Raw genomic sequence first — 27,649 nt, 5'->3', positions numbered from 1 at the left:
ATTGGAGGATGAGTAGGGAGAGGAATGTGCCGGGGGAAGTGCTCCTGGGTTACAGAGCAGCTGAGACAAGTGCTCAGAACCCAAAGAAATCAGGGTGGGCCTCTGGGAAACCAGGCAACAGGCCAAATGCAAATCAGGCAGGAGCCAGCGTTGAGTCAAGGCCTGGCTTTCCTTTCTCCGGGTGTTTGGGGCTAACAGGAAGTGGGGCCAGGACAGCTGTGCCTGGTGAAAACAGATGTTCTCTGGTCCTGAATGTGGGGCGTGGAGGAGGGGGGAACTGGAAGGGGAGGGCCACAGCCAGAGAAATGAAATATGCACAGACCCACTTTTATTTATTCCATTTTACTTTTATTATGGAAAATCTCAAACCCCTACAGAAGTAGAGGGACTGGTATGAGGCACTCCCACGCACCCATCACCCAGCTCTAACTGCCATCCCCACTTTGCCATTCTCATTCCATTCCTCCCTCAAGCCCCTTTTAAACGAAAATGTCAGACATCAGATCATTTCACCCATTAATATTTCAGAATGTATCTCTCACACATTAGCACATTTCTAAAAATAAGCCCAACATCATCACCATACCTAATAAAATGAACCATTCCTTAAGATCCTCTAATATGCAGTCCATCTTCAAATTTTCTTATTTTCCTGAAAAATGGCTTTTTAGGGTTCGTCTGTTTGAATAAAGATCTAAACAAGGTCTTGTTGCCCAGGCTGGAGTGCAGTGGCGCGATCTCGGCTCACTGCAAGCTTCGCCTCTGGGTTCAAGTGATTCTCCTGCCTCAGCCTCCCAAGTAGCTGGGATTACAGGTGCCCGCCACCACACCCGGCTAATTTCTGTATTTTTAGTAGAGACAGGGTTTCTCCATGTTGGCCAGGCTGGTCTGGAACTCCTGACCTCAGGTGATCCACCCACCTTGGCCTCCCGAAGTGCTGGGATTACAGGCATGAGCCATGGCACCCGACCCATACATTGCATTTTGGTGCTTTATCTCTTAAATCTCTTTTCCTCTCTAACAGTCTTTTCTCTCTTCCTTTTTATGCCCTTTTACTTGTTGAGGAAACCAGGCCTTCGTCATGTGAGACTGTCCTCATTGTTGATGTGGCGGACCGAACCCTTGTGGTATCAGTTAACGTGTTGCACTGTCCTCCTGCTTCCTGTAGACTGGCGTTTAGGTCCAGAGGGTTGATGTGATGTAGGGTCAATTACTCTAGCAAGCGGACTTCCTGGGAAGTGCTGCGTCCTTCCTACGGGATCACATCTGGAGCATACTAAGAACGCTTTCTGGGTGATACTAAGAAGGCTTGGTGCATTCTGGTATTGCCAGCCTGATCCCTCCATCAGGAAGCCCCATTGCATTGCCTCAGTTATTTCAGTACCTTCCGTGGCATCTTAAAACACTGACAGAGCTGGAAGAGATCTGAGAAGTCCGTTCACTTAAGTTTCTGTTCGTTCCTCAAATATTTGTTGAGGATCTACTATGCCAGGTCATGAGCTGCAGGGAACAGAACCAAGGGGATCCCTGATCGTGGAGCTCACAGCCAGGTGGGAGTAGACAACAAACAAATACCTGGAAGGCAGGTCTGCAAGGGTGACGGGTTATGAGTGACTATAACAGAAGGTGATTGATGACCACCAGGTGGCTGCTGTGTGATGGGAGTGGGGAGCCTCCCTAAGAGGTGGGACATGGGAGCTTGACAAGAACAAGCCAGCTGTGCAGGACTAAGGGTTGCAATACAAGGAGAGGCAAGAACTGGTGCTGGCAGAGAACGTGGCACCTGCCACAGCAAGCAAGGAGGCCATTGTGCCAGGAGCCAGTGAGCAGTAGAGAGAGGACTACAGGAGCAGTGAGGAGGCTGCTGTGATAACAGCCAAGGTAGGGATTGGAGGTGATGGCCAGCCCAGTACCCCCACCTCTTACTGCTGAGAACGTGAGCTCAGCAAGGACAGACAGGTGCTACTTACTGAGCAACTACCCCGCATCAGGAGCTTTCTATGCAGTATCTCAAAGCCTCACAGCCTGCTGCATAGGAGCCACTGTGCCCATTTTACAGATGAGGCCAGTGAACAGTGAAGCCAGCTGCCTAAGGGCATAGAGCCACAGCTGGGCAGCAGGGTGAAGCCCAGGCCTGAGGAGGTTCTCCAACTCTTCAAAGTTGTCCCGCAGCGAGATGACCACTGCAGAGCCAGGCTGCCTCCAACCTTGGCTCTGGCACTGAGAAGACCTATGACCTGGCCCAAGGACCTTCTCCCCTTCTGTGCCTCAGTTTCCCAATCTGTAAAACGGGAATAACGATTGTACCTACTTCAAATAGGTGGGAATGAAATGAACTAATTTATGTCAAGTACTTAGAACAGTGCCTGACCCCCAGCATGCACTTGATGGTAGATATTTATGTTTATAGTTCTGTTGGCATCAATACTTACAGAAGGGCAAAGCTGAGATGATAGGTCACCAGCCTCCCAGGGTGGAGTCCACCTCACTCACAGCAGGAGCAGGTGCATCAATTAAAAGATTGCCAGGGCCGGGCGCGGTGGCTCACATCTATAATCCCAGCACTTTGGGAAGCCGAGGCAGGCGGATCACTTGAGGTCAGGAGTTCGAGACCAGCCTGACCAACTTGGCAAAACCCTGTCTCTACTAAAAATACAAAAATTAGCCAGGCGTGGTGGCACATGCCTGTAATCCCAGCTACTCAGGAGGCTGAAGCATGAGAATCGCTTGAACCTGGGAGGCGGAGGTTGCAGTGAGCTAGACTGCGCCACTGCACTCCAGCCTCAGTGGCACAGTGAGACTGTCTCAAAAAAGAAAAAGGTTGCTGGGAGGAGAGGAGACCTACCTTGGGCCCCTGCACACTCCTTGCTGGGGATAGGGGCTGGTTGAGGGAGCTGCAGACCCCTGTAGGAGATCTCCAGGCTCCTTCTGATGTCTGCCCCAGGCCAGGACTCCTGTTCTGGAGTCACTCTCTGTCCCTGTTATCATGGGGGCCTACCCTCAGCCACCTAGCCGAAGGATCAGTGACCACCCATGGTCCTCAAAGTATCCCATCCATATGCACCCTAAAATGGGCAGGCAGAGCTCAGGCTAAACGGGAGGAGGTTCAGTGGCAGCTATGTGCCCAAGGGGCATGGCAAGGCCAAGACTAGGTGGTCTAACCTTGCTACCCCACCCCACACTCAGTCCCTGCCTCTGGGGCCCAGATGGGTCACTTCAGCACAGGGCACAGGGAGCTTCCTAACTTCCCAGGCAGACACGCAAAGGGTTAAACTCAGACTCCCTCCTTCCTTCATCCCAATTCTGATCCTTGCTGACTCTGCTCCCCCTCCCTACCCCCAGCTATTCTGGGACAATGGAGGCAGCAGATGGCCCGAGTCCTATTCCCTCCACCCGACCCTCAGGATCTAGGAGCAACCCAAAAATCTGCTGCCGCGTCTAAATGCGGGCCGACGAGCAGCCTTCCCTGGGTGGGGTGGGGAGGACGGCGACTGTGGATGGCACCATTCCAGCCCCACGGGGCTGCAGGGCCAGGGGCTGCCCTCACTCAACTGGCATTCCATAAACCCAGCCCTGGGCCAGCCCAGAAAGAAGTGAGGCTTTGGAGAAGCACAAGTGGCCGGTTGCATCCAACTCACTGTGTGACCACAGCACGTGGCAGTCCCTCTCTGGACCTCTCCTCCCTGGAAAACAAGGGGCTGACTTCAGGTGCTCAGCGGCTCCAGATGCCCCCAACACAGATGTAGCCAGAAGACAGTTTCTGATTCTTGAAGGGTGGACCCCCTGGCCCTTGGGATCTCTCCTCCTACTTCCCCATCCAAGAGCCCCACGGTGACCCCAACTCCAAGCATCACTGGGCATGACACAGACCTCCCCTCTCTAACCCTCCCCTGCCTATGTGCCACATGCCTGAAATTTCATCATGATCACTTTCATTCATCCATCCACCTCCTTGGGATCCGAAATTCCAAGGGCACTTGAGTTTATTCAGTTCCTGCCCTTGCCTGTCAAATCTCCCTTTGGCACCATTATCTGATACCTGAGGCTAAGTCCCTCAGCCCTGAGTCTCCATTCTGCCTTTCCTGATTCTCTGACCTCCCCCAACCCAGGCCCTGGGGGCAGAGAAAAGGAGGAACCACTCCACACCTCACAGCACACACGCTCACATGTATACATCATGTACACATGTGCAACACAGCCACAAAAACTCACACCACAGGCCGGGCGCGGTGGCTCACGCCTGTAATCCCAGCACACTGGGAGGCCGAGGCGGGCGGATCTCAAGGTCAGGAGATAGAGACCATCCTGGCCAACATGGTGAAACCCTGTCTCTACTGAAAATACAGAAATTAGCTAGGCGTGGTGGTGCATGCCTGTAATCCCAGCTACTCAGGAGGCTGAGGCAGGAGAATTGGGAGAACTGCTTGAACCCAGGAGGCGGAGGTTGCAGTGAGCCAAGATCACGCCACTGCACTCCAGCCTGGTAACAGAGTGAGACTCTGTCTCAAAAAAAAACAAACAAACAAAAAAAAACACCACATGTACATCTTTATGCACAGACACATGTAGAAGGTACATGCCACACACACACACACCTGTGCACTGCCTCACACACTATGACTCACAAACACACTAGTAACAGTCACCATCCACTGTGCCCTTCCTTTCTCTGTGCCAGGCTCTGTAACATGGTCTTTGCACACATCATATCACACCACCAAAAGTGACCACCATCTCCACTGTGATAGACAGATAAAGACCATACCCCATCAGGAACAATTTGGCTGCATGTAACAGAAAACTGGACCAAGAGAGACTTAAACAAATAAGCATTTAATTTTCGTACAGAACCAGATGCTGGAGGGAATCGCTGTGGATGATTGTCTTGGCCTTTCCTTCATGGTAGCAAGGTGGCTGCCCCAGATCCAGCCATCACGCCCACATTTACAGCAGGAAGATGGGGAGTGGGCTGCATGCAAAACCTTCCCCAGAAACATCTCTATTGGATTTGCTTAGTTCCCTCTGGCCAGAGCTGGTCCCATGGTAGCCCCTAACAGCAAGGGAGGCTGGGAAATGAGCAAAAAGGATCATCACAATTGGCTGGGACCCATTATGCTCCATCATCTGGGCCCTGGCATGCTGAGGCTCCAAACAAAATCTGGTCCTGTTAGCAAGGGGTAGGGAGCAAGGAGCTTTGGGAGACTGGTTGGCAACAACAGCAGGAGCTGCAGACCCTGGATTCTGCCATCATTCCACCCGTGTCCCTTCAGGAACTCGGGACACAGACGAGGGAGGCAGGAGTGGGCGGCCCAGCGCTTGAGCCCTGGGGGAATGACTGAGAGACATTAGCCAAGGCCAAGAGCCAGACCCCACCCAGAGGCCATGTCACTGCCTAAAAGGTTAGGACCCCTGAGCCCCAGCCCAGCTCAAGTGCCCCCTGCCCTTTTTCAATTCAGCCTCCTGAGGGAGTCTAGCCCCTGGAGCCTCTCTGGCCATCACCTGGTCCACCTGGTCCCCTGGGCTGTCTAGCTCACCTCCCAGGGGCCTGGGGTGCCTTCAGTGCCAATTGCCACTCAGATCCTGGGCTTGCCAACCACCCGAAGGCGCTGCCAGGGACTGCCTATCACAAGACACTTGCCAGGGACCCACAGTGCCACCTTGGGAGCCAAGGCACACCCAGAAGTCTCTGCCCAACCTTTGCCCAGCAGTTCAGGATTCATCGGGCACCCAGCTGGGGACACCAGGGTGTATCTGGGTAGAGGAGACAATGGAGGGAACGAAACCTGCAGAGAGACCAGAAAAGGACAGGATGGCCACCCCCACTTCTGCTCTCAGCCCACTCTCCTAGGTGGACGCATGCCACAGAGATGGTTTGGAGCAGGGTTTCTCTACCTCAACACCACTAACACTTAGGGCCAGAGAATTCTTTGTTGTGGAGCTGTCCTGTGCCTTGCAAGATATTTAACAGCATTCCTGGGCTCTACCCACAAGATTCCAGTAGCATCTTCCTGAATCATAGTAATCAAGAATGTCTCCGACATTGCCAGATGTCCCCTAGGAGACAAATCACCCCCACTTGAGAACCGCTAGTTTGGAGAAACTTCAAAAGCCAGAGAAGCCATAAAGAGACCTCAGCTGAGGCCAATCATCTGATCAGATGCATCTGAATCTCTAGGTGGCTCCAGACCCATTTGGCAATAATCTATGACTTCTAGAATCTTCAGGCTTTGAGGAAATTTAATAGCAATTCTTAAACCTCTTGTCAGCATAGCTATGGCTTACACATTTCTGCTGACGGGGAGCTCATCCTAGTAGAAGGCAGCTTCGCTCATCTTGGAATTTTGAATTTTTGTCCCTATATCGAGCCAAATTCTGTCTCCTTGTAATATCCAACTTGTTCAACGCAGCCTTGGCCGCAAGGGCCCTCAGCATCATGGGAGCCCTCTGCCCCAGGACAGGCAGCACTGAAGAACATCAGGGCCAGGGGCCCTGGTTCCTCCAAGCATCACAAGTGTCCAGACAGAGCCTACAAAGGCCTTGGAGAGGCCCCTGCCACGTCCCCAACCAAATTTGACACCATTCCCTCCTCTTCTCCACATTCCGGTCACACAGTCTCCCTTTCCTACCTTGAGCAGGTCAAGGCCTGTCTCCTGCTATCAGGCCTTTGCATATGCTGTCCCCTCTGCGGTAGCGACCTGCCACCTGCTCTTCTCCTAGCGAACTCCTGCTAGCCCTTCAGTCCTTCACGTTACCTCCTCAGAGAAGCCTTCCCCGGCCAGCCCCTACTCCCCAGTCAACATCAGGGCTCTGACTTATTCTCCCATAACAGCCTATACTTGCATACTCACCCTCACCCCCTACACACACAGTGTCCCGGACTCCCGGTCCCCCAGGACTCCCTCTGGACAAGTCTCTGTTACTCAAGTGGGCCCAGAGTTCACCCCATGCCCTCCTCTACTCGTTACCTCCCTGAGTCCCTGCTCAGTCCCCAAAGGCAGGATCAGGGCTCCTTCCCAGGTCCCAGGCCCATTGTATGTCACTACAAGGAGCAGAAATGGAAATAGAAGGGTTGGGGCTAGTCCAGCTGCCCAGAGATGGAACAGACTGCCACAGGAGGGAGGAACTCCCCATGGCTGGAGGCATGCAAGGTGAAGCCAGCCCATCAGTTGGCAGAGATGCTGGGAGGGGGTCAAGCATCAGTTCTGGGGTTGGACTGATGGGCCCAGAGTCCATGTGTCCCCTCCCCCAACTCCTCTCCACCCCCATCCCGCCACCCCTAGCCAGAATCACAAGCCATAGCTGGGCCGGGGGCAGCAGCTCATGCCTGTAATCCTAGCACTTTGGGAGGTCAAGGCAAGCGGATCACTTGAGGTCAGGAGTTCGAAACCAGCCCTGCCAACATGGTGAAACCCCACCTCCACTAAAAACACAAAAACTAGCCAGGCATGGTAGCAGGCGCCTGTAATCCCAGCTACGTGGGAGGCTGAGGCAGGAGAATCGTTTGAACCCGGGGGGCTGAGGTTGCAGTGAGTCGAGATCGCGCCACTGCACTCCAGCCTAGGCAACAGAGCGAGACTCCATCTCAAAAAAAAAAAAAAAAAAAAAGCCACAACTGGCAGGTGCTGGTGTGTGGAAAGGAAGCTGCATATCACAGGCTATGCTCCAAGACTGCTCTAGACCAGTCAGGAGCAGATTTGGGTGGCCCATCTCCCCGTGGCCAGTTCTGGGCAGAACTGGAAGGCATTATTCCAACCCTTTACCTGCCTAAAAGAAGCATTTAAGAGTATCAAAGAAACAATGAGTCCAAAAGAGACAAAATAAAATCCCCCACCAGAGCCTGAAGTTCCACCATGAGAGCATTGCCTGTGCTCAGGGAAGGCATTTCAGCCTTCCAGGGACTCCCAAAGAACCCCAGAGGACTGGGGCTGGGAGAGCTCTTCAGATCCATGATGGCCAGCCTCCAGGTGTTACTAATGGGAGACTGAGTCCCAGAGAGGGCAAGATACTTGCCCAAGGTCACACAGCAAGCCAGTGGCAGGGTCAGAAACTGAAATCCACTCCCTCCACTCCTAGCTCTGTGCTGTCAGCCACCAAAGCCTGTCCCACTCCACTCCCTCCCAGCTCTCCCATGTTTGGATGCCTGGACTCGGCCCCTACTCCTCCCATCCAAGGTTCCAGCCCCCAGACCCACCTGGAGGGGTCGTCCTCCGGGGAGAAGGGGCCCTGTAGCTTAATGACGTTGAGTTTCCCCTCAAAGACACCGTAGCTGAGGGTGACCTGGGCAGGGAGATAGAAGAGTGAGTGTTGGGGCGTCACACTGGGGATCCCTACAAGGGGGCAGCATCCTGGCACAGGTGGAGGAGGGGTTTTAAGCTGCAGGGAAAGCTGCCCGGGAACCTGAAATTCCCAGCTGGTGGTGGGAGCTTCACTAAGGAGCCCACTCCACGCCCCAAGGCACTCCACAGCTGCAAGAGCACTGCCATGCCCTTAATCCCATTTGCTCCCTCGAGAGTTGAGCTCCCCTGAGAAGCTGGAACAATACCCCCATCTACAGATTTGGAAACTGAGGCTCAACAGGAAAAGGCAGCTTTCCAGTAAGCTGCATGCCTGGACTAGAATGGAGGTTTTCTGAGACTCACTGGAGGGCCCTGGCACATCCCTCTTCACCCGGAGCCTCTACTCCACCAGGCAGTGATGACATGGATCGTGATTTCAGCTCAGAGGCTATAGAGCACAGTGGTTAAAGAGTGTGGGCATAGGGACCACCCAGCTAGGGTTCCAGTGCCCCTCTGCCCCATATTAGCTGTGTGCCGTGGTCAGTTCAGCTCGCTGGGTCTCATTTTCCCCATCTATAGAATGGGGATAATGTTAGTACTGACCTCATGTGAATATTGTGAGGAACCAGAGAGTTAAAGAAGGGTGGCTGGGTGCGGTGGCTCATGCCTATAATCCCAGCACTTTGGAAGGCTAGGGCAGGTGGATTACTTGAGGTCAGGAGTTCGAGACCAGCCTGGCCAACATGGTGAAATCCTGTCTCTACTAAAAATAGCCAGGCATGGTGGCGGGTGCCTGTAGTCCCAGCTACTCAGGAGGCTGAGGCAGCAGAATCGCTTGAACCTGGGAGGTGGAGGTTGCAGTGAGCCAAAATCGTGCCATTGCACTCTAACCTGGGCAACAGAGCAAGACTCTATCTCAAAAAAAAAAAAAAAAAAAAAGAAGGGAAGGCCCCCAGCGTGGTGCCTGGCATTGTGGTACTCAGGATACCCTAACCATTAGGGTGCCCTAGTTTGGGCTGCCTCAAATCTGCCTCCCTTTCCTGGCTTCAGGCCCTGCCATCCCAATGGGACCAACCTCACACCCCAGTTCCAGACCTGGCCAATCAACACTAACTCCAGTTGCTGGTAAGAGATGGGTCACATGACCCAAGCCCAGCCATCAAATCAATGAATGCCAGCCCTGGGATCTGAAGGAAGGAGGCACTCTCCTCTGATAGTAGGGGGAAAGCTGGGGCTGCCATCCTCACCAACATGAGGGCTGAGCCCGCCTGAGGATGGGCCAACTTCGGGGAGAGTTTATCAGTTATGTGAGCCAACCATTTCCTTTTCAGGTTAGCCAGTCCATGTTGAGTTTCTGTCACACTGTTGGGCAGGAGATCCCAGGGATGCTCCCAGCCAGGACCATCTACAGCGTCAGAGGGCAGCCTCTCCGAGGCAGAGCCAGTTGGACCTGTATCACCTGCCAGGTGGTGGGATGGGGTCCCCCTCCTCCCCCAGCCTAACATAATGCTGAGCATCCCCCCGCAGACCCATTCCATCCCGGTAACCTGAGGGTTGGCAGGAACAGCACTGAGCAATGGATAGGGGAGTTTTGATGAAGGAGGGGGCTCCCAATGGGTAAAATTGGAAAGAGCCAGCTGGGCTCCCCGGGAGGAATGTGAGGAGGATGGAAGACTGAGTAGAGGTATGGGTGGGGAGCAGGGTGGTGGGAACCTGAAGACAACCTCATCTCATTTGTTCAGGTCCTTCCTGGCATTTGAGGACCAGATCAAAGAATTTCAGCTTCACAAATGCTAATCCTTGAGGGTTAGAGGTTAGAAGGGGTTGAGTCCCTGTGTACCCTTAGAGGGTCCTTTGCCACCATAGGCCTCAGTTTCCCCATCAATAGGGAACAGCCAAAACCCATAATCTGGAGTTCCAGGTTTCTTTCAAACGCCAGGAGGGAGGGCTGGGGAGACCTCATGTTCCTTTGGTTCCCCCTTCCCATTTGCCACCTGCCCCAAGGCCAGCTCACCTGTTCTGGGAGCTGCGCAGTCCTCAGCAGCTGCAGGGTCTCCAGGTGGGAGTGGAAGAGGGGGCTGGGCTGCAGGCGGCCACCCAGCTTGCACTCAATGATATATCCCATGGTGCAGTCATCAGGCAGCCGGATGAGAGCAGATGTGTCCATGAAACGAGAGCCGCTGAGGGACAGAGCCAGACTGTAGATACTGGCCCAGGCCCTCCACACCCAGAGCCGTGGGCCACCCCACGAAGGCCTTCCGCTGGGACAAGCTGGCAGAGCAGAGCACCTGCCTCCTGCATACTGTATGACCTTGAGCAAGTCAGGAATCTTGGGCAGCCTCAGCCTCAGTCTCCTATTCTATGAAATGGGGATGCTAACGGCCGTGTCTTCATGGGGTTGTTGTGAGGATTAAACAGGGAATGGGAAGGTGATGCCCTTTATAAATGTAGCCTTTCCTTCTCTGTCTTGTCATTCATTCATTCACTCATTTATTCATTGCTGGTGCCAGATACCATGCTAGGGCTGAGGATACAGAGATAAGAAAGAAATGCTTCCTGCCCTCAACAGCAGCCGCTGTTCTGGAGGGAGACAGAGCAGGTCTTTCAAAGAGTGGTGCTAAGTCAGAGGGAAGCATGCTGCCTGGGGGTATAGGGAGAATCAGGCAGGCTTCCCGGAGGAGGTGGCAGCTTTTTTGTGTTTGTTTGTTTGTTTGTTTGTTTGTTTTTGAGACAAAGTCTCCCTTCGTTGCCCAGGCTGGAGTGCAGTGGCACAATCTCAGCTCACTGCAATCTCCGCCTCCCGGGTTTAAGCGATTCTCCTGTCTCAGCTTCCCGAGTAGCTGGGACTACAGGTGCCCGCCGCCATGCCCAACTAATTTTTGTATTTTTAGTAGAGACAGGGTTTCACCATGTTGGCCAGGCTGGTCTCGAACTGCTGACCTCAAGTGATTCACCCACCTCAGCCTCCCAAAGTGCTGGGATTACAGGCATAAGCCACCTAAACAGAGTCTTGCAGGATGGGCTGGAGTGAGCCAATGCTGACAGGAGAGAGGAACAGAGTCCCAGGCAAGGACTTCAACCGGCCGCACACACCCCATTAATGCCAGTGCCCCGGATGCTTGGCCAAGGGGCAAGTGGGTATGGAAATCCAGCCTGTACTCCCCTCCCCAGCCTGCATGCCCTCAAGCTGCACCTGCAGGAGTTGGAGGAAGGGGGCTTTTTCTAATTCACACAAAGGCAATTTAAAGGTGGGCAGAAGCCTGGGTGGGGGCACTCCAGGCACACGGATGACCCTGGTCATGTATACACACACAGTTCTGTGGACATGCCCCAGGACAATGAGCCCGCTCTTGTCCAGTATGAATTGCCTGGGGGGCCCCTCCCAGCCAGGGCAAGGCAGGACAAGCTTGGGTAGTAGCAAGGCTTGCAGACCTTGGAGCCAAACCCAGCAGCTGAGTGACCTTGAACCTGGCTGACCTCAGACTGGCTTAATCTCAGTGCCTCAGTTGCCTGAGATCTAGAAACAAGGCTAACGCCACCTTCTTCCCCAGGTGTTGTGATCCTCTTGATGGAGCACAGAGCTGGCTCAGAGTCAGTCCTCCATACAAGGGAGTGGCTGCTGATGGTGCTGTTAATAATAATAACAGCCCGGAAAGACCTCCAGAGGCCAGGCCTTGCCACTTCTAGAACACCAGTGTCCCACCCCCACCCACACTGCGGCCTCCACTACCCCTGAGATCCCCTTATAATATTAGGAGTAATATCATCTCCCTTAGACTGCCCAGTGTATACTGGACTGTCCCAGCTCAAATACCACCTCTTCCTGGAAGCCTTCCCTTCTTTCCTCACCCAGAAGGCCCTTCTCCCTCCTCTGAAGACCCTTACTTTTGGCCTTCACCTCCCCTATGGCATTGACCAGTCAGAAAAGGGCAGCAAATAGCAACTACCAGGGCCAGCCCAGACAGTTTCTCATTTAACCCTTACCACACCATTGGCCACTGTATTATCAGGCAGGTCCATATGCAGACGGGGGGACTGGGGCTCTTGGAGATGACATGACTTGCCTGTGAGTGGCACGTCATGCACTCAGCCGTGCAGCCCCTGAGGGCAGGTAGCAGGTGGCTTGTTCACCACTAACTGCCGCTCTGTGACACACGTGAATGAGGAGCAGCTTCTCCTGAGCTCACTCTCAAAGCCCTTCCTGCTGCAAAGGCCCCTCCTGTACCCCAGCTGCCACCCCCTCCCCACCTTCCTGCCCACCCCTGGATCTCTGCTTACCTGGCCCATGGAGCCATCTTCAAAGCCAGTTTGCGATTGATGCAGAAGCCAGCACCCCCAGTGGCAAACCAGAACTGTACCAGCCTCTGAGGGAGAGGAGGGCCAAGGGGCAGAGTGAGCCTGGTGGCAGTTGTGGGGAAAAGGGACAGCCAGGACACCCTTCACCCCCAAGCAGCATGGCTCAAAAGCCCTTTATTTTGAATCTCACTAGAGTCTTGCTACAACCTGGCATTATTGTGCCCATTCTATAGTTAAGAAAACAGAGGCCCGAAGTCACATAGTTAATTATGAGTGGTGAGGTCACTGATCAGACTCAAGTCCAGCCGAATTCCAGTTAAAGGGGACAGGTGTTGTTTTACCCACCCGGCCACCGTGCCCCTTTCCCCTAAGAAAGGTCTCTACGTCACTCCATGTGGCTTGGGAGGGGCTGCCCAACATGGCATCTGCTCTCCTGGGCCACAGAGGTGGGCCTAGGTTGACGGGGCCTGAGTGTGCATAGGAAAGATGTGGCTGGGAAACAAAGGTCGGGCTGTGTCCAGTACAAATCACTAACACTTTCTTTCTTTCTTTTTTTTTTTTTTTTAGAGACAGAGTCTTGCTCTGTTGCCCAGGCTCAAGTGCAGTGGCACCATCTCTGCTCACTGCAACCTCGGCCTCCCGGGTTCAAGTGAGTCTGCAGCCTCAGCTTCCCACTACAGACATGCGCCACCACGCCCAACTAATTTTTGTATTTTTTAGTAGAGATGGGGTTTAACTATTTGTTGGCCAGGCTGGTCTCAAACTCCTGACCTCAGGTGATTCACCCGCCTCGGCCTCCCAAAGTGCTGGGATTACAGACACGAGCCACCGTGCCCGGCCTGAGATCACTAACACTTTCTAGAGTTGACTTCGTGCCAGGTCTCATTCCAAGGACTTGAATAGATGACCTCATTTCATTCTTTCTTCTGTGTTCACAACCACTCTTTGAGTAGGGGCTGTTATTACCCATTTCACAGATTAGGAAACTGAGGCACAGAGAGGTGAGGTGACCTCAGTCAAGGTCAAAAAGCCAGGAGGTGGCAGGGCTGCCATGTAAACCCAGGGAGTCAGGCTCCAGCGCGCAGTTCTCCACCCCAGAGGCAAACTGCTTAGGCAGAGGTGAGTGGCCAGCAGTGGTGTGAGAGCCTGGGGGACACCCTGGCTCCCCTGGAATCACTCATACACAGAGCCCTAGGGCCCAGAAGAATTTAATTAAGGCTCAGAGGCTGATTAGCTGCTGATAATTAAGGCTCTGTTTTCTGCTCTTGGTTTTCCTAATGAAGCAGATGGTGACCTGGGAAGGGAGGTTGAGCCCCGCTGTGTGCCCAGCTCCTGCACCAGGCACTGCCTCTAGAGAGGGACCTCCCGACCTGCCTTTTTCCTGGAGCCGAGAGAGCCCTAGGGCCCGGACCACTCTAACACCTGATGCCCAGTGGGTCCTGGGGACAGGGAGAGAACAATGCAATATTTGGGACATACTTATACTAAAAATTGCCTCATTATTTATTGGCAAGTCAAGTTTAACTGGATGTAGTGGTTTTTCATGTATTTGTTTAATGAATCTGGCAACCCAAATCAGTGTCCATCCAGGTCAGGAACTGAGGCGGGTACAGAGCCCCCTGTTGTACCAGGTGTCAACTCTTCAGTCACAGTCCAGTGGAGGTGTCTGGACAGAGAGGGTGCCCAAGGAGGGGAAGGTGGGGAAGGGTTCTGTGGCTCAGGCGGCAGCAATAAATCACCCAGCCCCGCAGTATTCAGCAATTTTTTTTTTTTTTTTTTGACAGAGGGATGGAGTCTCGCTCTGCCGCCCAGGCTGGAGTGCAGTGGCGCAATCTCAGCTCACTGCAACCTCCGCCTCCCAGGTTCAAGCGATTCTCCTGTCTCGGCCTCCCGACTAGCTGGGACTACAGGTGCCCGCCCCCATGCCCGGCTAATTTTTGTATTTTTAGTAGAGACGGGGTTTCACCATATTGGTCAGGCTGGTCTCGAACTCTTGACCTTAGGTGACCCACCCACCTCAGCCTCCCAAAGTGCTGGGATTACAGGCATGAGCCACTGCCCCTGGCCATTCCAGCATTTTAACAACCTGCACACCTACATGGGGACACCAGGTGACTGGGAGCCCTGCTGTGTCACACAGCCTCAGCTCACCTGGATGCTCCCTGAATGACCAGGACAAGCCATGGTTCCTGGGGGACAGGGGCCTCACTATGTACTGTGTCTGTGCCACAACTGCATGATCTCAGTCTCCCCATTTCACAGAGGAAGAGACTGAGGGTCAAAGAGGGGAAGCTACCAGCCCAAACCCACATGGGGCCAAACCTGAAGCCCAGAACCCCTCTCACCTCTCTAGCACACCCCCACCCCCAGGACTGGCCCGGCCCTGGGATCAGCGGGCCAAGGGGCAAAGGAGGAGGAGAGGGACCCACCGTGCGGTTGTGGGGCTGTGGCTCTGAGGCGTGGATGGGCCGGTTCAGGCTGGGCCTTCCCACGTAGACGTCGCGGGCCAGCGGGAAGGCTCTCAGCAGCTGCAGCAGTGCCCTTGGGTTCACATAGTTGTCATCGTCCACGTGGCAGAACCACCTGTAGGGATGAAATGGGGACAGTGAACTTGTTGGGGGGGTTCCAAGCCAGGGTCCCCAAGCACCCCCCCCCCCCAGTCAGTCAACAGTGACAGAATGGGGGTAGGGGTGGGAGAGGCTGACATTCAAGGCATCTGTTTTGTGTCAAGTTGCATATTATGTAAGCTCGTGAGGAGGGTACCCACTTGACAGTTGAGGACCAAGACTGAGAGGTTAAGACACTCGCCCTGGCCAGGTGCGGTGCCTCATGCCTGTAAGCCCAGCACTTTAGGAGGCCGAGGCGGGTGAATCACCTGAGGTCAGGAGTTTGAGACCAGCCTGGCCAACATGGTGAAACCCTGTCTCTACTAAAATTACAAAAGTTAGTCAGGCATGATGGTGGGCATCTGTCATCCCAGCTACTTGGGAGGCTGAGGCAGGAGAATCACTTGAATCCAGGAGGCGGAGGTTGCAATGAGCCGAGACCGCACCATTTGCACTCCAGCCTGGGTAAGAAGAGCGAAACTGTCTCAAAAAAAAAAGTCATTTTCCCAAGGTCACATACCCAATCCTGAATGTCAGGACTGGAACCCAGCTGGACTTCCCGGCCATCTGCCCACTGCCTGCTAGAGGAGTTGCGGCTGAAGTCAGACCCCAGGAAGCCCAGGGGTTATTTTCACTGGGCCCAGACCACACCTATCCCCAGAGACCCAGGAACACTCGCCTAAGCCCACTGGCCAAGAAGGTGTCGAACTCAGCAGCCATCTTGCAGGACAGAGCTGGGTGGCTGTGTTCCGCGGAGCAGTTGGTGACCACAAGGTGGGACCCTGGAGAAGTGAGAAGGAGTCAGGGGACCCTGCCCAGGTCCCCCCTTCACAGCCCTGAACACAGAATACAGAGCAAGGCTGGGCTACAGGGAGTCTGGAGCAGCCCACCCACTCCCATTTTACACATGGTAACACTGAGACCCGGGGAAGGCAGACCCGCCCAGGACCACAGAGCTAGTGGACAGCAGGCTGGGCTGGGACTCAGGTGTCCGGGGCCTTGTCCAGCACAGCTCCTCCCCATACCCATGCCCACACCAGTTTCCAGGGAAGAGGCCCACTTCCCTCCTGGGCAAAGGGGAATCTCCACATGCCAAGGGTGGGCAGCCCATTTCCTGGGAACCCTCAGGCCAGGGCACAGCCACCCCAGCTTTCCTGGGCAACAGCTAAAGTCCCCCACCCCACCCAGGCTGGGCAGAGTTACCCAGTCTCTCCTGGAGGCCTTTGTCTGGGCTGTCGGTGAAGATGAATGTCTAGGAAGGAGAAGAAGGGGTCAGGACTCACGTCAGCCCAAGGGGCACCCCAGACCAATCCACAGACCCCACCAGGCCCCAGATGGACTCTGTACTCCTCTCCAGTGACAGACACACCCCTCTCATGGTCACACGCTCCTTTAGGACAACATACAACACATACAACCCAGCTTTTTTAGACACACAACTTCAGGGTGTACACAGCCCACAGTCTAAACACATACACTCACCCCCTTTCCAGAGCAGCACCACAGGGACCCAACCACAGCCACATACTTGGGTAGCATCTCACCCTCTTCTATCACACACACACACACACACACACACACACACACACACACACACACAAAATCACAGCTGCACTCGGCTCCTCCACAATCACATAAAACAACCTTAAACCCATTATCAGGACACAAACTCTATGTGAACAGACCCACGCCCACACCCTGGGACACCACGCCACTAGGGAGACATCACACCTTCACAGCCACACAAACCCCCTGTGCAAGCCATCTCGGAAATGCTGCCTCACAACCCAGTCCAGCTCTCCCAGATTGGACATGCACCTGCCCCCAACGACTCTCAAACCTCACAAGGCAGGTGTTGTCATCTGTTCCCTTCCCAGACAACAAAAAGGAGGCTGAGTGATGGACCAGGATTGGCAAGTGCCAGGCTGAGATTCAAACCCGCAGGCCCCGGACCTCTCCCCACCGCCTCCCAGGCAGCTAAAGCTGCTCAGCCCCTACATAATCCAAACTCAAACTCTGAATGAGAGGTAGAGGAAGTACATGGATGCGACAAAGACAAGCCAGGCTGGGGACTGGTGTCCTTCCCATTCCACGCCTGGCCCAACATGGCAGAGCTTCTCAGCTGCCCAAGTGGGTCCTCTCACCCAGTGAGCACATCAAGGGCCTCTGAGGGCCTCCCCGGCCCTGGGACCCGGCCCAGGACTCAGGACAATTCCAGACCCCTTCCAAGTGTCCCACCTCTTTAAAGCCCCCAGACTCTCTCAGTCCCCACTGGGGCCATCCTGTCCTCCCTTGAAGCTCAGGGCCTTCAACTGCAATGCTCCCCTCTGCTTACCCATAATCCCCTCCCTCCTTTCCAGGAATTAACCCTTCAGATGAGAACAGTCCCCACCTTGAGCCTCAGTTTACCCATCTACAAAAGGGGGATAGTAGTGTCTATGAGAATAAAACAAGATTGTGTGTGAAAGAGCAAGGAAGAGTTGACAGTGAAGTCAGGCTCAACTACTTGTATTTCAGGGGAAACCGAGGCATAGAAGGCTAGGAGGCCAGGAGCCAGGTTTGACACAGGAAGGAGCAGGAGGGAGCCAGGCTGTCTCCCAAGGCCCATGGCCACAGCCCTGCTTCTGAGCCACTATCACCTCTCACTGGACTATTGCAAGACTCTGCCTCATTCCCTCAGATACGTTTCCCTGCCAGGACCAGAATCAGATAACACCCACCTCCACCACCAGCCACTAACACCTTCCATGGCTCCCTACTACTCTTGGGATAAAGGCCAGCCTCCCTAAGTGTGGCCAGTGAGGGGCCACCTGGCCACTCTGCCTGATGTAATCTGATCTCATTACTTCCTGTCCACCTCTGGGGCTTCTCTCTCTGTCTCTCTGTCTCTCACACACACACACACGCACAGGCATGCACGCATACACGCACGCACACACGCACACACGCCTCTGAGCCTCTGCACATGCTATGCCCTCTTTCCACCCTCTAGTTCCCAGCTCAGGCATCACCTCCCTCAGGAAGCCTTCCCTGACACCCCTCCAGCTACTTTAGGGGCCCCTGCTATGTGTTCCTCCGCCCTCTGTTTCTCCTGTCACTAACAGCAGTTAGCAAAACTCCCTGGTTACAGAAATTTCTCTCCCCATCTCTTCACCAGACGATGGCATCCTGGAGGCCACAGGCTGGGTCCAATTTGTCTCCTTGTTCCGGCACCTGGCTCTCCTCAGGAAGGCCTGGGCAGCATCCACCCTCTGAGCCTCTCTCCCTGGGGTCTGTCTCCCACCGTCGGATTTAGTGAATGCTGGAGGTCTCTGGATTTCCGCAGGGGGAAATGTTGGTGGTCCAAGCCTAGGCCCTGGTCTGCTTCTCCATGAAGCCCACTCCGTCGGTGATGCCACACAGCCTCTCAGCTTTAAACACCATCAGGGAGCTGGAGACTCGTGGACACCACAAGCCCTAGCCTCTCCCTGAGCTCCAAACTGTCAAGTCCCCTGAAACCATGACGTCTCCTGGGGGCTTAACACATCAGGACTGAGCCCCTGTTCTCCCCAAGACCTGCTCCTCCCTCTCACTGGCTGGGACCCAAAACCTCAGACTCCCCGCTCCTCCTCTCTTCCTCTCACACCTCTCCCCGAGCCTATCATCAATTCTGCTCACCAGCCTCCAAATCATCTGGGACGCTGCTCTTCCCTCCAGCCCGCCCAGCCACCTAGTCCCTGCCACTGTCGTCACCTGCTGCCCGCTTTGCTGCAGGCCCTCCTCCCTGGCCTCCCTGCTCCCTGCCCCCACCCCAAGTCTGTTTTCAACACAGCCTCAAGGGATCCTATAAAAGAAGCCAAGCCTTTCCTGCCCTTCCCTCAACAAACTTTTGCCACCAAACAGCCACCAGATAGTGAAGCACTCTCAAGCTTGGAGCATGGGCCAAATGGGCTGAGGACCATTTCCCGGTGAAGATCTAGTAAGCCTGAATAAAGCAGGAGAATAGGCACTGTGGGAGGCCAAGGCGGGTGGATCATTTGAGGCCAGGAGTTCAAGACCAGCCTGGACAACATGGCAAAACCCCATCTCTACTAAAAATAGAAAAATTAGCCGGGCGTGGTGCACATGCCTGTAGTCCCAGCTACTCACGAAGCTGAGGATCGCTTGAAACCAGGAGACGGAGGTTGCAGTGAGCCAGGATCGCGCCACTGTACTCCAGCCTGGGCAACAGAGTGAGACTCTGTCTCAAAAAAACAAAACAAAACAAAACACCAGCAGCCGTGAACAGAGTGAGGGAGAGAGCCGGGAAGGGGAGTCCAGGTCCAGAGGGGGCGGGGATATGGGAGAGGGCAGTGAGGCTGGTGCTTTCAGTCCCTGGGAATCCTAAGGTTGGCACAGAGCGATGGGCAGAGTTTCTTCAGAGCCAAGGGCTGCATTTGACTTGTTTAAGGAGGGGACCTGACAATGGTGAAAACTTCACAGGCAGCCGTGGGAAACAAAGGGACACGCAGCCTGCTGGGGCAGGGGAGGGGTGGCCGGGGACCATCTGCTGCAGAGGAGGGGAGTGGTGGGGCTGCTGCCACCTCTCCCCGCAACGAGGGGACCGTAGGGAGGAGAAAGGCTCCCCTTGAGCACAAAACCCGCCTCCCCCAGCCCACCCCCTCAGCCCAGGACAAAGGCCGGCACACGAGTCCCAGCCCCTGCCACAAGGCCCACCTGCCACCCGACCGCCCTTAACCAGCCAGGCGGGCGCCCAGCACTGCAGTTAACCAGCTCAGGCCTGGTCCAGACACTCCTGCCCCGTGCAGATGGGGAAACTGCGGGCCGAAAGGGGAGGGCCTTGGCCGAGGTCACAGAGAGAAGTGAGCCAAAGGGTGAGAGACGTGGGGTAGCGAGCGAGGGCCTCCCTGTCCTCCCACCTCCTCCTCCATCTCAGCATCCTTCCTTCTTTCAACTTCAAGGACAAGATTTCTAGAGTCTGCCCCTCGCCCCTTGGGTGCGGCTGAGTGGATCATCTCCCACTTCGGCCGAACCCTGCTCAGTGTTTGCACTGTAAGGCAGGAACATCACGGCCATCACAGCCGATCTCTGGGGCTTACCGTGAGGGCGAAACAAGTGACTCGCCTGATCTACTGCCCTGAGCAGTGGCATAGCTGCCAGCACCCCCACTCCCACCCCACCGCCTGATTTACATGTGGGATCGAGCTTGGGACATGGAAGGGGTTGTCCTTGCCTGCCTCTGCTGGACTGGTACTGCCAGGCACAACCGCCCAGGCTGAAGACCAAGGACCCTCTCCTGTAGCCCAGTGACCCAGGCCTCACAGGACTCCCAAGTCTCAGCAGGGAAGAAAAGCACCCAGCCAGGAGCAAGGTTCTAGGTTCCACTGGGCTCTGTCCCCTCAGGCCTTCTGCGTGACACCACGCCAGCCAGCGCTTCCTCCTCTTTGGCCTCAGTTTCCTCATCCGGGGCAAGGGCACCACCACGGTGATGGAGACAAGACAGGAAAGGGCCGTGGACCACGTGAGGCCACGCTCCCGGGTACACAGATGCATAAACAGGAAGGCCTGCAGGAGGGCCCGCCTTAGCGGCTTCCGCAGGAAGAACCAGGATCTCCCCAAGATGAGAAGCCGTGTGGGGCCCAGAGAAGAGCTGGGGTGCTGAGGGCCAGCTGGGGAAGAGTTAATCCTGAGTACAAGGGCAGAAATCAGGGCAGGGTGCCCCTCCCCAGGAGGGCCTGGCCTCTGCCAGCCATCCTCTCCCCCTCCTTTTGGTCTTCCAGGAGACCTCAACTATCTCCAAAGACTCAGTCACTTCCTCCCACTGAGCCAGCCGCCAAAGAGGGGACGGATGTGTGTGTGTGTGTGTGTGTGTGTACACCCGTTCTCCACCTCCCCCATCAACGGTCCCTAACACTGACATCACTAACTTTGCTTAAGGAAGATACTGGATGCGAGGAGGGGAAGGGCTGGAAGGGACTTGGCTCGCCGGAGCCGCACAGCCATGTGACAGACACGCCTCTTGTCACGCACATCTAGCACACTCCAGCTCCGTGCGTGTGAGCACACGCACACACACACAATCCCACGTGCCAGGCAGGCCTCCCCGACCTCTGGCCCACCACTGCCTCAGCCGCCACCCTCGTGGCATGCGCTCTCCTTCCCTCCCTCAGAAGCAGCCCGCAGGAAGCCAACGCAGGAGGCCAGACATGGCGGCCTCGGCACACCCGGGGCAGCAGAGACACAGCGGCAGGGGCTATCGGGAAGGCCGAAGGGATGCCTCCCCCAAGAACAGACCCCACCTAGACATTCTCCCCGTCTTCCACCCTCAGAGCCTGGGCAGGACAGCACCTAGGGCCTGGGTGGGACAGCCTGGCCTGGGCACGGGTCAGGGTCAGGACCTCTTGGAGGCCTCCACCCCAGCTGCCCAACACCCACCATTACCCCTGATGCCAGGCTGGGCCTGGGTAGCTAGGAGTGAAGCCCCCACGGGAGCAGCTAGGAATAGAAGAACCCCCAGGAGGGACCCGGGAGCCTGGAGCAGGGGCCCAGCTTGGCCCCCAAAAGTGGTGGAGCGGTAGGACCTGTGTGCACCTGGAGTTAGGACCAGTACAGGGCACAGGCAGGGCCGCAGACAGCCCCTAAAGCCGGGAAGGAGAGAGGAAGAGGATCCCGGATTAGGCAGGTATTGGGCAGCTTCTCCCATGAGGCAGTCAGGGACCCCAGCCCAGTAGAAAGGCCTCTGAGAACCCCTTAGGCCAGGGGCCACCCCCAGGGCCCAATGTCACCCACTTGTCACCTGTTCCCTGGTCCTGGAAACCCACGTGTCAAGCAGCAGCTCCAGGCGCAAGCGGTGGAAGGCCCGGGTCGTCTTCACTGCAATGAAGACATCGTGTAGCTGTAGCTCAGGGGGCCCCGGGCTCGGCTGGCTCAGCTCGGGGATCTCCTGTACCTGCTGCGGGGACAGGTTCAAGTGGTACCGCAGACACAGGAGCCCCATGCACAGGAGGGTGAGGAGGGCTCCAGCCAGGCCCCGCGGGAGCCGGCACTGCATTGGTTGGCCCTGGGACCCCAGACAGCTCAGCCCCCAAATCCCGACCAGACAGGGAGGGGAAGCTGGTCAGGCAGGGGCTCCAGCAGAGGCAAAAGTCTGGCAGGCATCAGGGGCTGGCAAGGAGGGAAGAGGTAGGAGCTGAGGCTCTGGACCCAGAGGCTGAGCCATGGCAGCACGATCTCGACCGCCGCCAGCCCTCCACCTGCTCCTGCTGTTCGGCCTGCCGCAGCCTCTGGGACAGCCTGGCCCCGCCCTGCTTAGCCCAAGGGGCGGGGCCAGACGAAGGGAACCCCAGACAGAGGCGGCTGAAAGGAGGCACCAGCAGAAAGGGCAGCCCCGGCTCTGCCAGCTGCTGCGGTGGGAGGAAGTCACAACAAACCCTCCGTGCCCGGTGGAAGGGAGGGTCCTCCAGCACCATCCACTCCCCCAGAGAGCTGTCGGCTCGGCCCATTCAACACCCATTGCTTTGGTGTCCTGCTTCATCCAGCCCCCAGCTTTTGCTCACAGGTTTCCTCCGGGATGCTCTCCCATCTTCCACCAGCCTCAGCCACATTCCCTCCACTAGGCTGAATTCTATCTGGACTTCAAAGCTTAAGGGTTTCCTTCTCCAGGAAGCCTTCCGTGATAACCTCTTAACCTCTGGGGCTCCCACAGTTGTTCACTCAGTTCCTGTGGTCTTCAAAACAGCATTGGGACTGTCATTCCCAGTTTATAGCTGAAGACATAAGGCACAAAGGCACAGAATGAGCAAAAACGATCCAGCAACTCAGCCGCAGAGCTGGCGGAACCCAGGTCTCTGGTCCTCATCTAGTTCACAGGAGGTCCCCTGAGGGCACCTGTCCAGCTGTGCCCCAGCCCATACCCAACCTCACTCCGCAGTCTCTGGAGCTGCCTCTCTCCCAGCACCTGACCAGTGGACAGACAGAGGGCCTTCTCCAGCCACCACCTCCATCTTGTTTCGCACAAGCTCACTCACACCTCCTCCCTCCTCCGCTCAGAGCCTGCACTGGCTCCCATTTTCTTCAGAACAAAAGCCAAAAAGCACACAGCAGCCCACAAGGCCCTGCGTGAGCTGGCCCCCAAATTACTCCCACCCCATCTCCTGCTACTCACCCTGCTCCACTCCAGACTCTGGGACCCCGGCTGGCCCGGGCACATGGCTGCCACAGGACCTTGGCACTTGCTGTTCCCACCTAGGCCCCTCCCTAGAGACCTGCACGTCTCACTCCCCCACTCCCTTCTGGTCTTTACACAAAGATCACCATCTCTGTGAGGCCTTCCCTGACCACGTTATTAACATTGCAACCCCTCACCACCTCCTTCCCAGCCCCCCAGGCCTGTCCCTCTCAAGCCACTTCACTGTTTTCTTCATCACGCTTTTCATCTTCCAACATTCTGTATGTTTAACTTAGTTTCTGTCCTCCTCATGAGACTATCAGGGCAGGATTTATTTTTTGATCACTGAGTCCCTAATCCCCAGTGCCTAGAACAGTGACCAGCAGACAAGAACTCAATCAATGTTAATTCAACACAACAAAGTACCAGGTGGCTGACGAAGGGAACTGGCCCTGCCGGGCTCAATCCTGCATGAGGACAGCTGGGGGAGAGGAAGGGAAAACCAACCCTTTGAATGACCCTCTCATGGGCCAGCCCCCAGCCAGGCCCCTTCACAGGCCATATTCTCAGAATGGTGATGATGCCAGCCTTGGTGATGGTCCCAGACTCTGTACCCCACAGACCAGGTTTAAATCCTGACTGGGGGTTGGGCACTGTGGCTCACACCTGTAATCCCAACACTTTGGGAGGCCAAAGCAGGCAGATCACTTGAGGTCAGGAGTTCAAGACCAGCCTGGCCAACATGGTGAAACCCGTCTCTACCAAAAATACAAAAATTACCTAGGCATTGTGGCAGGCACATGTAATCCCAGCTACTAGGAAGGCTGAGGCAGGAGAATCACTTGAACCCGGGAAGTGGAGGTTGCAGTGAGCCGAGATGGCGCTACTGCACTCCAGCCTAGACAACAAGAGTGAAACTCCATCTCAAAAAAAAAAAAAAATTTCCCAACTGGGCCACTCACTGGCTGTATGACTCTAGGCAAGTTACCTTCATCGTTTCTAAAATGGGGACAAAAATATGACTTGGCGACGATTACAGGATGAGTGGGCTTCTCCACCCCACAGAAAGGATGCTTGACATGGGGAACAGGCAAAGGCAGCCAAATCACAGGGTCCCTCCCTTTCCCCAGGCCAAGCACTGGGCCAGGCTCACTGTGGGGCAGGGGGAGGTTCATGTACCCAAATGCGCACAGCCCAGTTTCCGTGCCCAGGAAGCCACAGACATCGAGAGACAGCCACACAGATGCCCTCGTCCTGCCACAAGGCAGAACATGGCACAGGCCAGAAGAAGTCCCAAGGGCTGGGAGGACCTGGCGGTGGGCTTCATGGAGGTAGTATCTCAGCCAGGCTTCAAAGGTCAGGAAGATTCAGGCAGGGAGAGCAGCCCAGGCAGGGGCCACATGAGCAGAGGAGCACAGCTAAGGGTAAACTGAAAGGCCACTGCCACTGCCTTCGGTGGGGAGCATGTGGCTGCGGGGATGGGAGGGTCAACACCTGGGAAGGCCTGGAGGGGAAAGGGGCATTGCCGCTGACTCCCATGCAGGGAGGCTGCCCTTCCCCCAGGGCACTTTGCCACTCAGGGTCCAGCTCTCCAGCCCCTACCCCAGTGGTGACAGACTGACAGGCCTCCAGGTCCAATCTGCACCTTGTTAAAGACACCCTGTCGTGGAGAGTGGGAAGAGCTGTTTCCCAAGCAATGGCTCAGCCCCAGACACACGTGCTTACCCAGCCGTGGCCAATCCGTACCTCCATGCTCACTCCACCATCCTGGCCTCCACTCCACAGGGGAGGGCCCTGGGCCCAGAGAGGCCACCTGAGTTGCCAGGGTCACCTGGCTGACCAGAGCTTTGGGTTTCAACCAAACTACAGTGCCCTGCGCATCCTGCACTCCATCCTGGGGAAGGCTCTCTGGGTTCCCAGGACAGCCTGGGCCCACCGTCCACCCTGGCCTCATACCCAAGCACCGTCATCCTGCGTGGTCCAGTCTCTGAGACCCTCACCACCTCTCCCCTACACCCACTCCTTGTCTCTTCCCACTAAAGATGGGGCTGTGGCCCCCGATCCATACCCCAATCCCCTCTCCCGGCTTCCCCATTCCCTTCTCCACCCACCACCCCAAATCCCCAGCCCTGACCCCTTCTTAAGCATTTTTCTTGTCAAACATGGAGATCCAGACCCACCCCTGGAGGCCACAGAGCCCCTCCTTCCTGTCTGCTCCTCTCTCCTCCACTGCCCCTGCCCCCCGCCCCCTACTCCAATTGGCCTCAGCCCTCTCTAAGTCAACTCCAAACCACAGCTCCCACAGCCCTGCTCCCCACATCCTGAGAGGCTCCCACAGCCTCCAGGGCACAGCCCAAGCTCCTTTGCACTCCCAACCCCACCCCTGGACTTGCCCTTCCCAACCTCATTTCCGACCCCATCCAAGGTGGCCAGATCCGACCCATGTGCTGCCTCTGAGCTTTCGCCCTTGAGGCTACCCTACCTAGTTAGTACACCCATACCCTAAGCCCCGGCTCATCACTGTGGCTGAGGACAGTCACCTGCACTTGGACACGTAGGTCCAATAAGTGGTTCTTGAAGAAAGGAATCCCAATTCCCAAGCTCAAGTGGCACCTCTTCCAGTAAGGCTGCCTGGATTGCTCCCAGTGGGAGCAACCATCCTCTCTCCAGTAGAGCTGTCTCAGGAACCTGGGTGCATACCAAGGGTTTGCTCTTGAGCTCCTGGGCTCAGCAGCCAGGCCCCTTCAGTCTGAGGCCACATCCTGCCAGTTTTGGTGCCCCGCTTTGGGGGACACTCCTCTGATGATCAGCTGTGAGCAGGGCTGAGCGTTGGGGTGGCCCATCTGTGGGGCCCTCCTCTGGTCATTCAGGGGCAGGTAAGGTGACGCCAGCACAGATGGCGGGCGGCTCTGGGAAGAGACAGGCGGGAAATCCGACCCTCCCGACGGGCAAGCGGGGACCTGAAAGGTGGTATTCGCCTGAGCTGGGAGACAAATGAGGAGAGTAGCAGGGGCCCAGGCCAGGGATACAAGCAAGCAGAAGGCCACCAGCATCTATGACAAAAGTGTTTAATGTTCCATAATGTGCAGCTTCTAAGTGAAAAAGGCCCGTCAATCATCCACGGGCCGCACATTCTCATGACAGAGCAGCCGCCCTCCTCGGCCTCCCAAGATGGAGGCATAGGCAGGGAGCGGGCCCTGTGAGGCATGGTCCTGCGTGTGCCCACCAGGAACGCACGAATGTTAGTGCCCACATGAAACAGGGGTGGGGCGTGACATTTACACAGGAGAGAACCACAGACACCCATGTGAGGAGACCCGAGGGGCACAGGTGACCATGGGCCAGGGAAGCCCCCAGTCCATGCATGGCTGAATCCACGAGGAGCGTGAGCTGGATGGCGGGAGTCACGCGGTAACGGGCTCGGGGCTCCTGGAAGCAGAACAGGCCCAGGTCCTCAGGAGACCTCGTGCCCAGGGCAGCGGGACAGACCTGAGCCTGCCCGTGAGAACTTGAGTGTGCAAACCTGCGCACGGGGTGAGAACCGACTCCAGGGTGTGTTTAAGGAGAAGACACAGACACACGAGACCCACTAGTGGGAATGTGGAGACCCCAGGACAGGTGGGGAGGCCCAGAGCAGCAAGTAGAGGGGGGTGGGCGCTCTGTCCCGGGGCTCCCGCAGGCTCGGCAGGGCCAGACACAGCCTTGGGGGTGAGAGGCCAGAGCCAAGGGCCCTGCGTCTGAGAGTCCAAGGGTCTAGGAAGGCTCAGGGTGGGAGGGCCCAGCTTCACCACAGACACCAGGGTCCCCGCTGGCTTGGGAAGAAGCTGCAGGTATCAGATGAGCCTCAGGCCTCACTGCTGCTGGGGCAGCCTCTGCTGCTGCCGCACTCCACCCACACGAGGCGGGCTTGCTCCTGCAGGATGCGGCCGCGCACCACCTTGGCCAGCTCCTCTGCGTGTCCCCACTCATGGGCGGGCACCTGCACCCAGGAGCAGGGCAGCCCCCAGAGCACCTGCTCTGAGCCACGGCACTGCCGCAGCAGCTCTGAGTCCCGCCAGCCCGGCCGGCCCAGCAGACCCCTGCCAAAAGAGGAGTGGGCAGCAGTCAAAGTGGGGGACCAAGACAGACAGAGAGACAGGGAGAGAGGGACAAATGGGGAAGAGTCAGAGAGAGAAGATGGACAACCCAAGAGAGACGGATGGCAGATGGAATGGAGAGAGACAGAGGGGTAGGGGAGAAGGAGAGAGAGAGGGGGAGGGAGAGAGGGTGGGGAGGGAGACAGGGGAGAGAGGGAGAGAGAGGGGGGAGAGAGAGAGAGGGGGAGG

General features: G+C 56.2%; 2 protein-coding genes across 7 annotated transcripts in view; both read right to left on the bottom strand.

The window, feature by feature from the left end:
- Positions 1 to 952: 952 nt before the first annotated feature.
- MFNG (MFNG O-fucosylpeptide 3-beta-N-acetylglucosaminyltransferase) lies at positions 953 to 22,423 on the bottom strand. Of its 6 annotated transcripts, XM_032138349.2 has the most exons (9): positions 21,954 to 22,423; positions 16,382 to 16,430; positions 15,858 to 15,960; positions 15,002 to 15,155; positions 12,555 to 12,640; positions 10,291 to 10,456; positions 8,192 to 8,277; positions 5,696 to 5,783; positions 5,023 to 5,066 (listed from the first exon to the last, which is right to left on the bottom strand). In XM_032138349.2, the coding sequence occupies exons 1-8, from the start codon at positions 22,206 to 22,208 to the stop codon at positions 5,717 to 5,719; spliced, it is 966 nt and encodes a 321-aa protein (XP_031994240.1). In that variant the 5' UTR covers positions 22,209 to 22,423; the 3' UTR covers positions 5,023 to 5,066; positions 5,696 to 5,716. The 6 variants fall into 6 exon arrangements, with proteins under 6 accessions (XP_031994243.1, XP_031994239.1, XP_031994238.1 ...); XM_032138352.2 differs by lacking the exons at positions 5,023 to 5,066; positions 5,696 to 5,783 and adding an exon at positions 953 to 1,500; XM_032138348.2 differs by having other exon boundaries at positions 4,813 to 5,783.
- A 3,991-nt stretch (positions 22,424 to 26,414) lies between these two features.
- The window catches only part of CARD10 (caspase recruitment domain family member 10), a 29,920-nt gene continuing 28,685 nt past the window's right edge, over positions 26,415 to 27,649 (bottom strand). The window contains exon 21 of the mRNA XM_058431393.1: positions 26,415 to 27,403. Coding sequence (XP_058287376.1) covers positions 27,169 to 27,403 — 235 coding nt within the window. The 3' untranslated portion in view covers positions 26,415 to 27,168. The remainder of the gene's footprint in view (positions 27,404 to 27,649) is intronic.

Source organism: Hylobates moloch, unplaced genomic scaffold, assembly GCF_009828535.3.
Source record: "Hylobates moloch isolate HMO894 unplaced genomic scaffold, HMol_V3 SCAFFOLD_19, whole genome shotgun sequence".
In the NCBI taxonomy this organism is placed as follows: domain Eukaryota; kingdom Metazoa; phylum Chordata; class Mammalia; order Primates; family Hylobatidae; genus Hylobates; species Hylobates moloch.
This window is presented reverse-complemented; position numbering and strand designations above follow the sequence as displayed.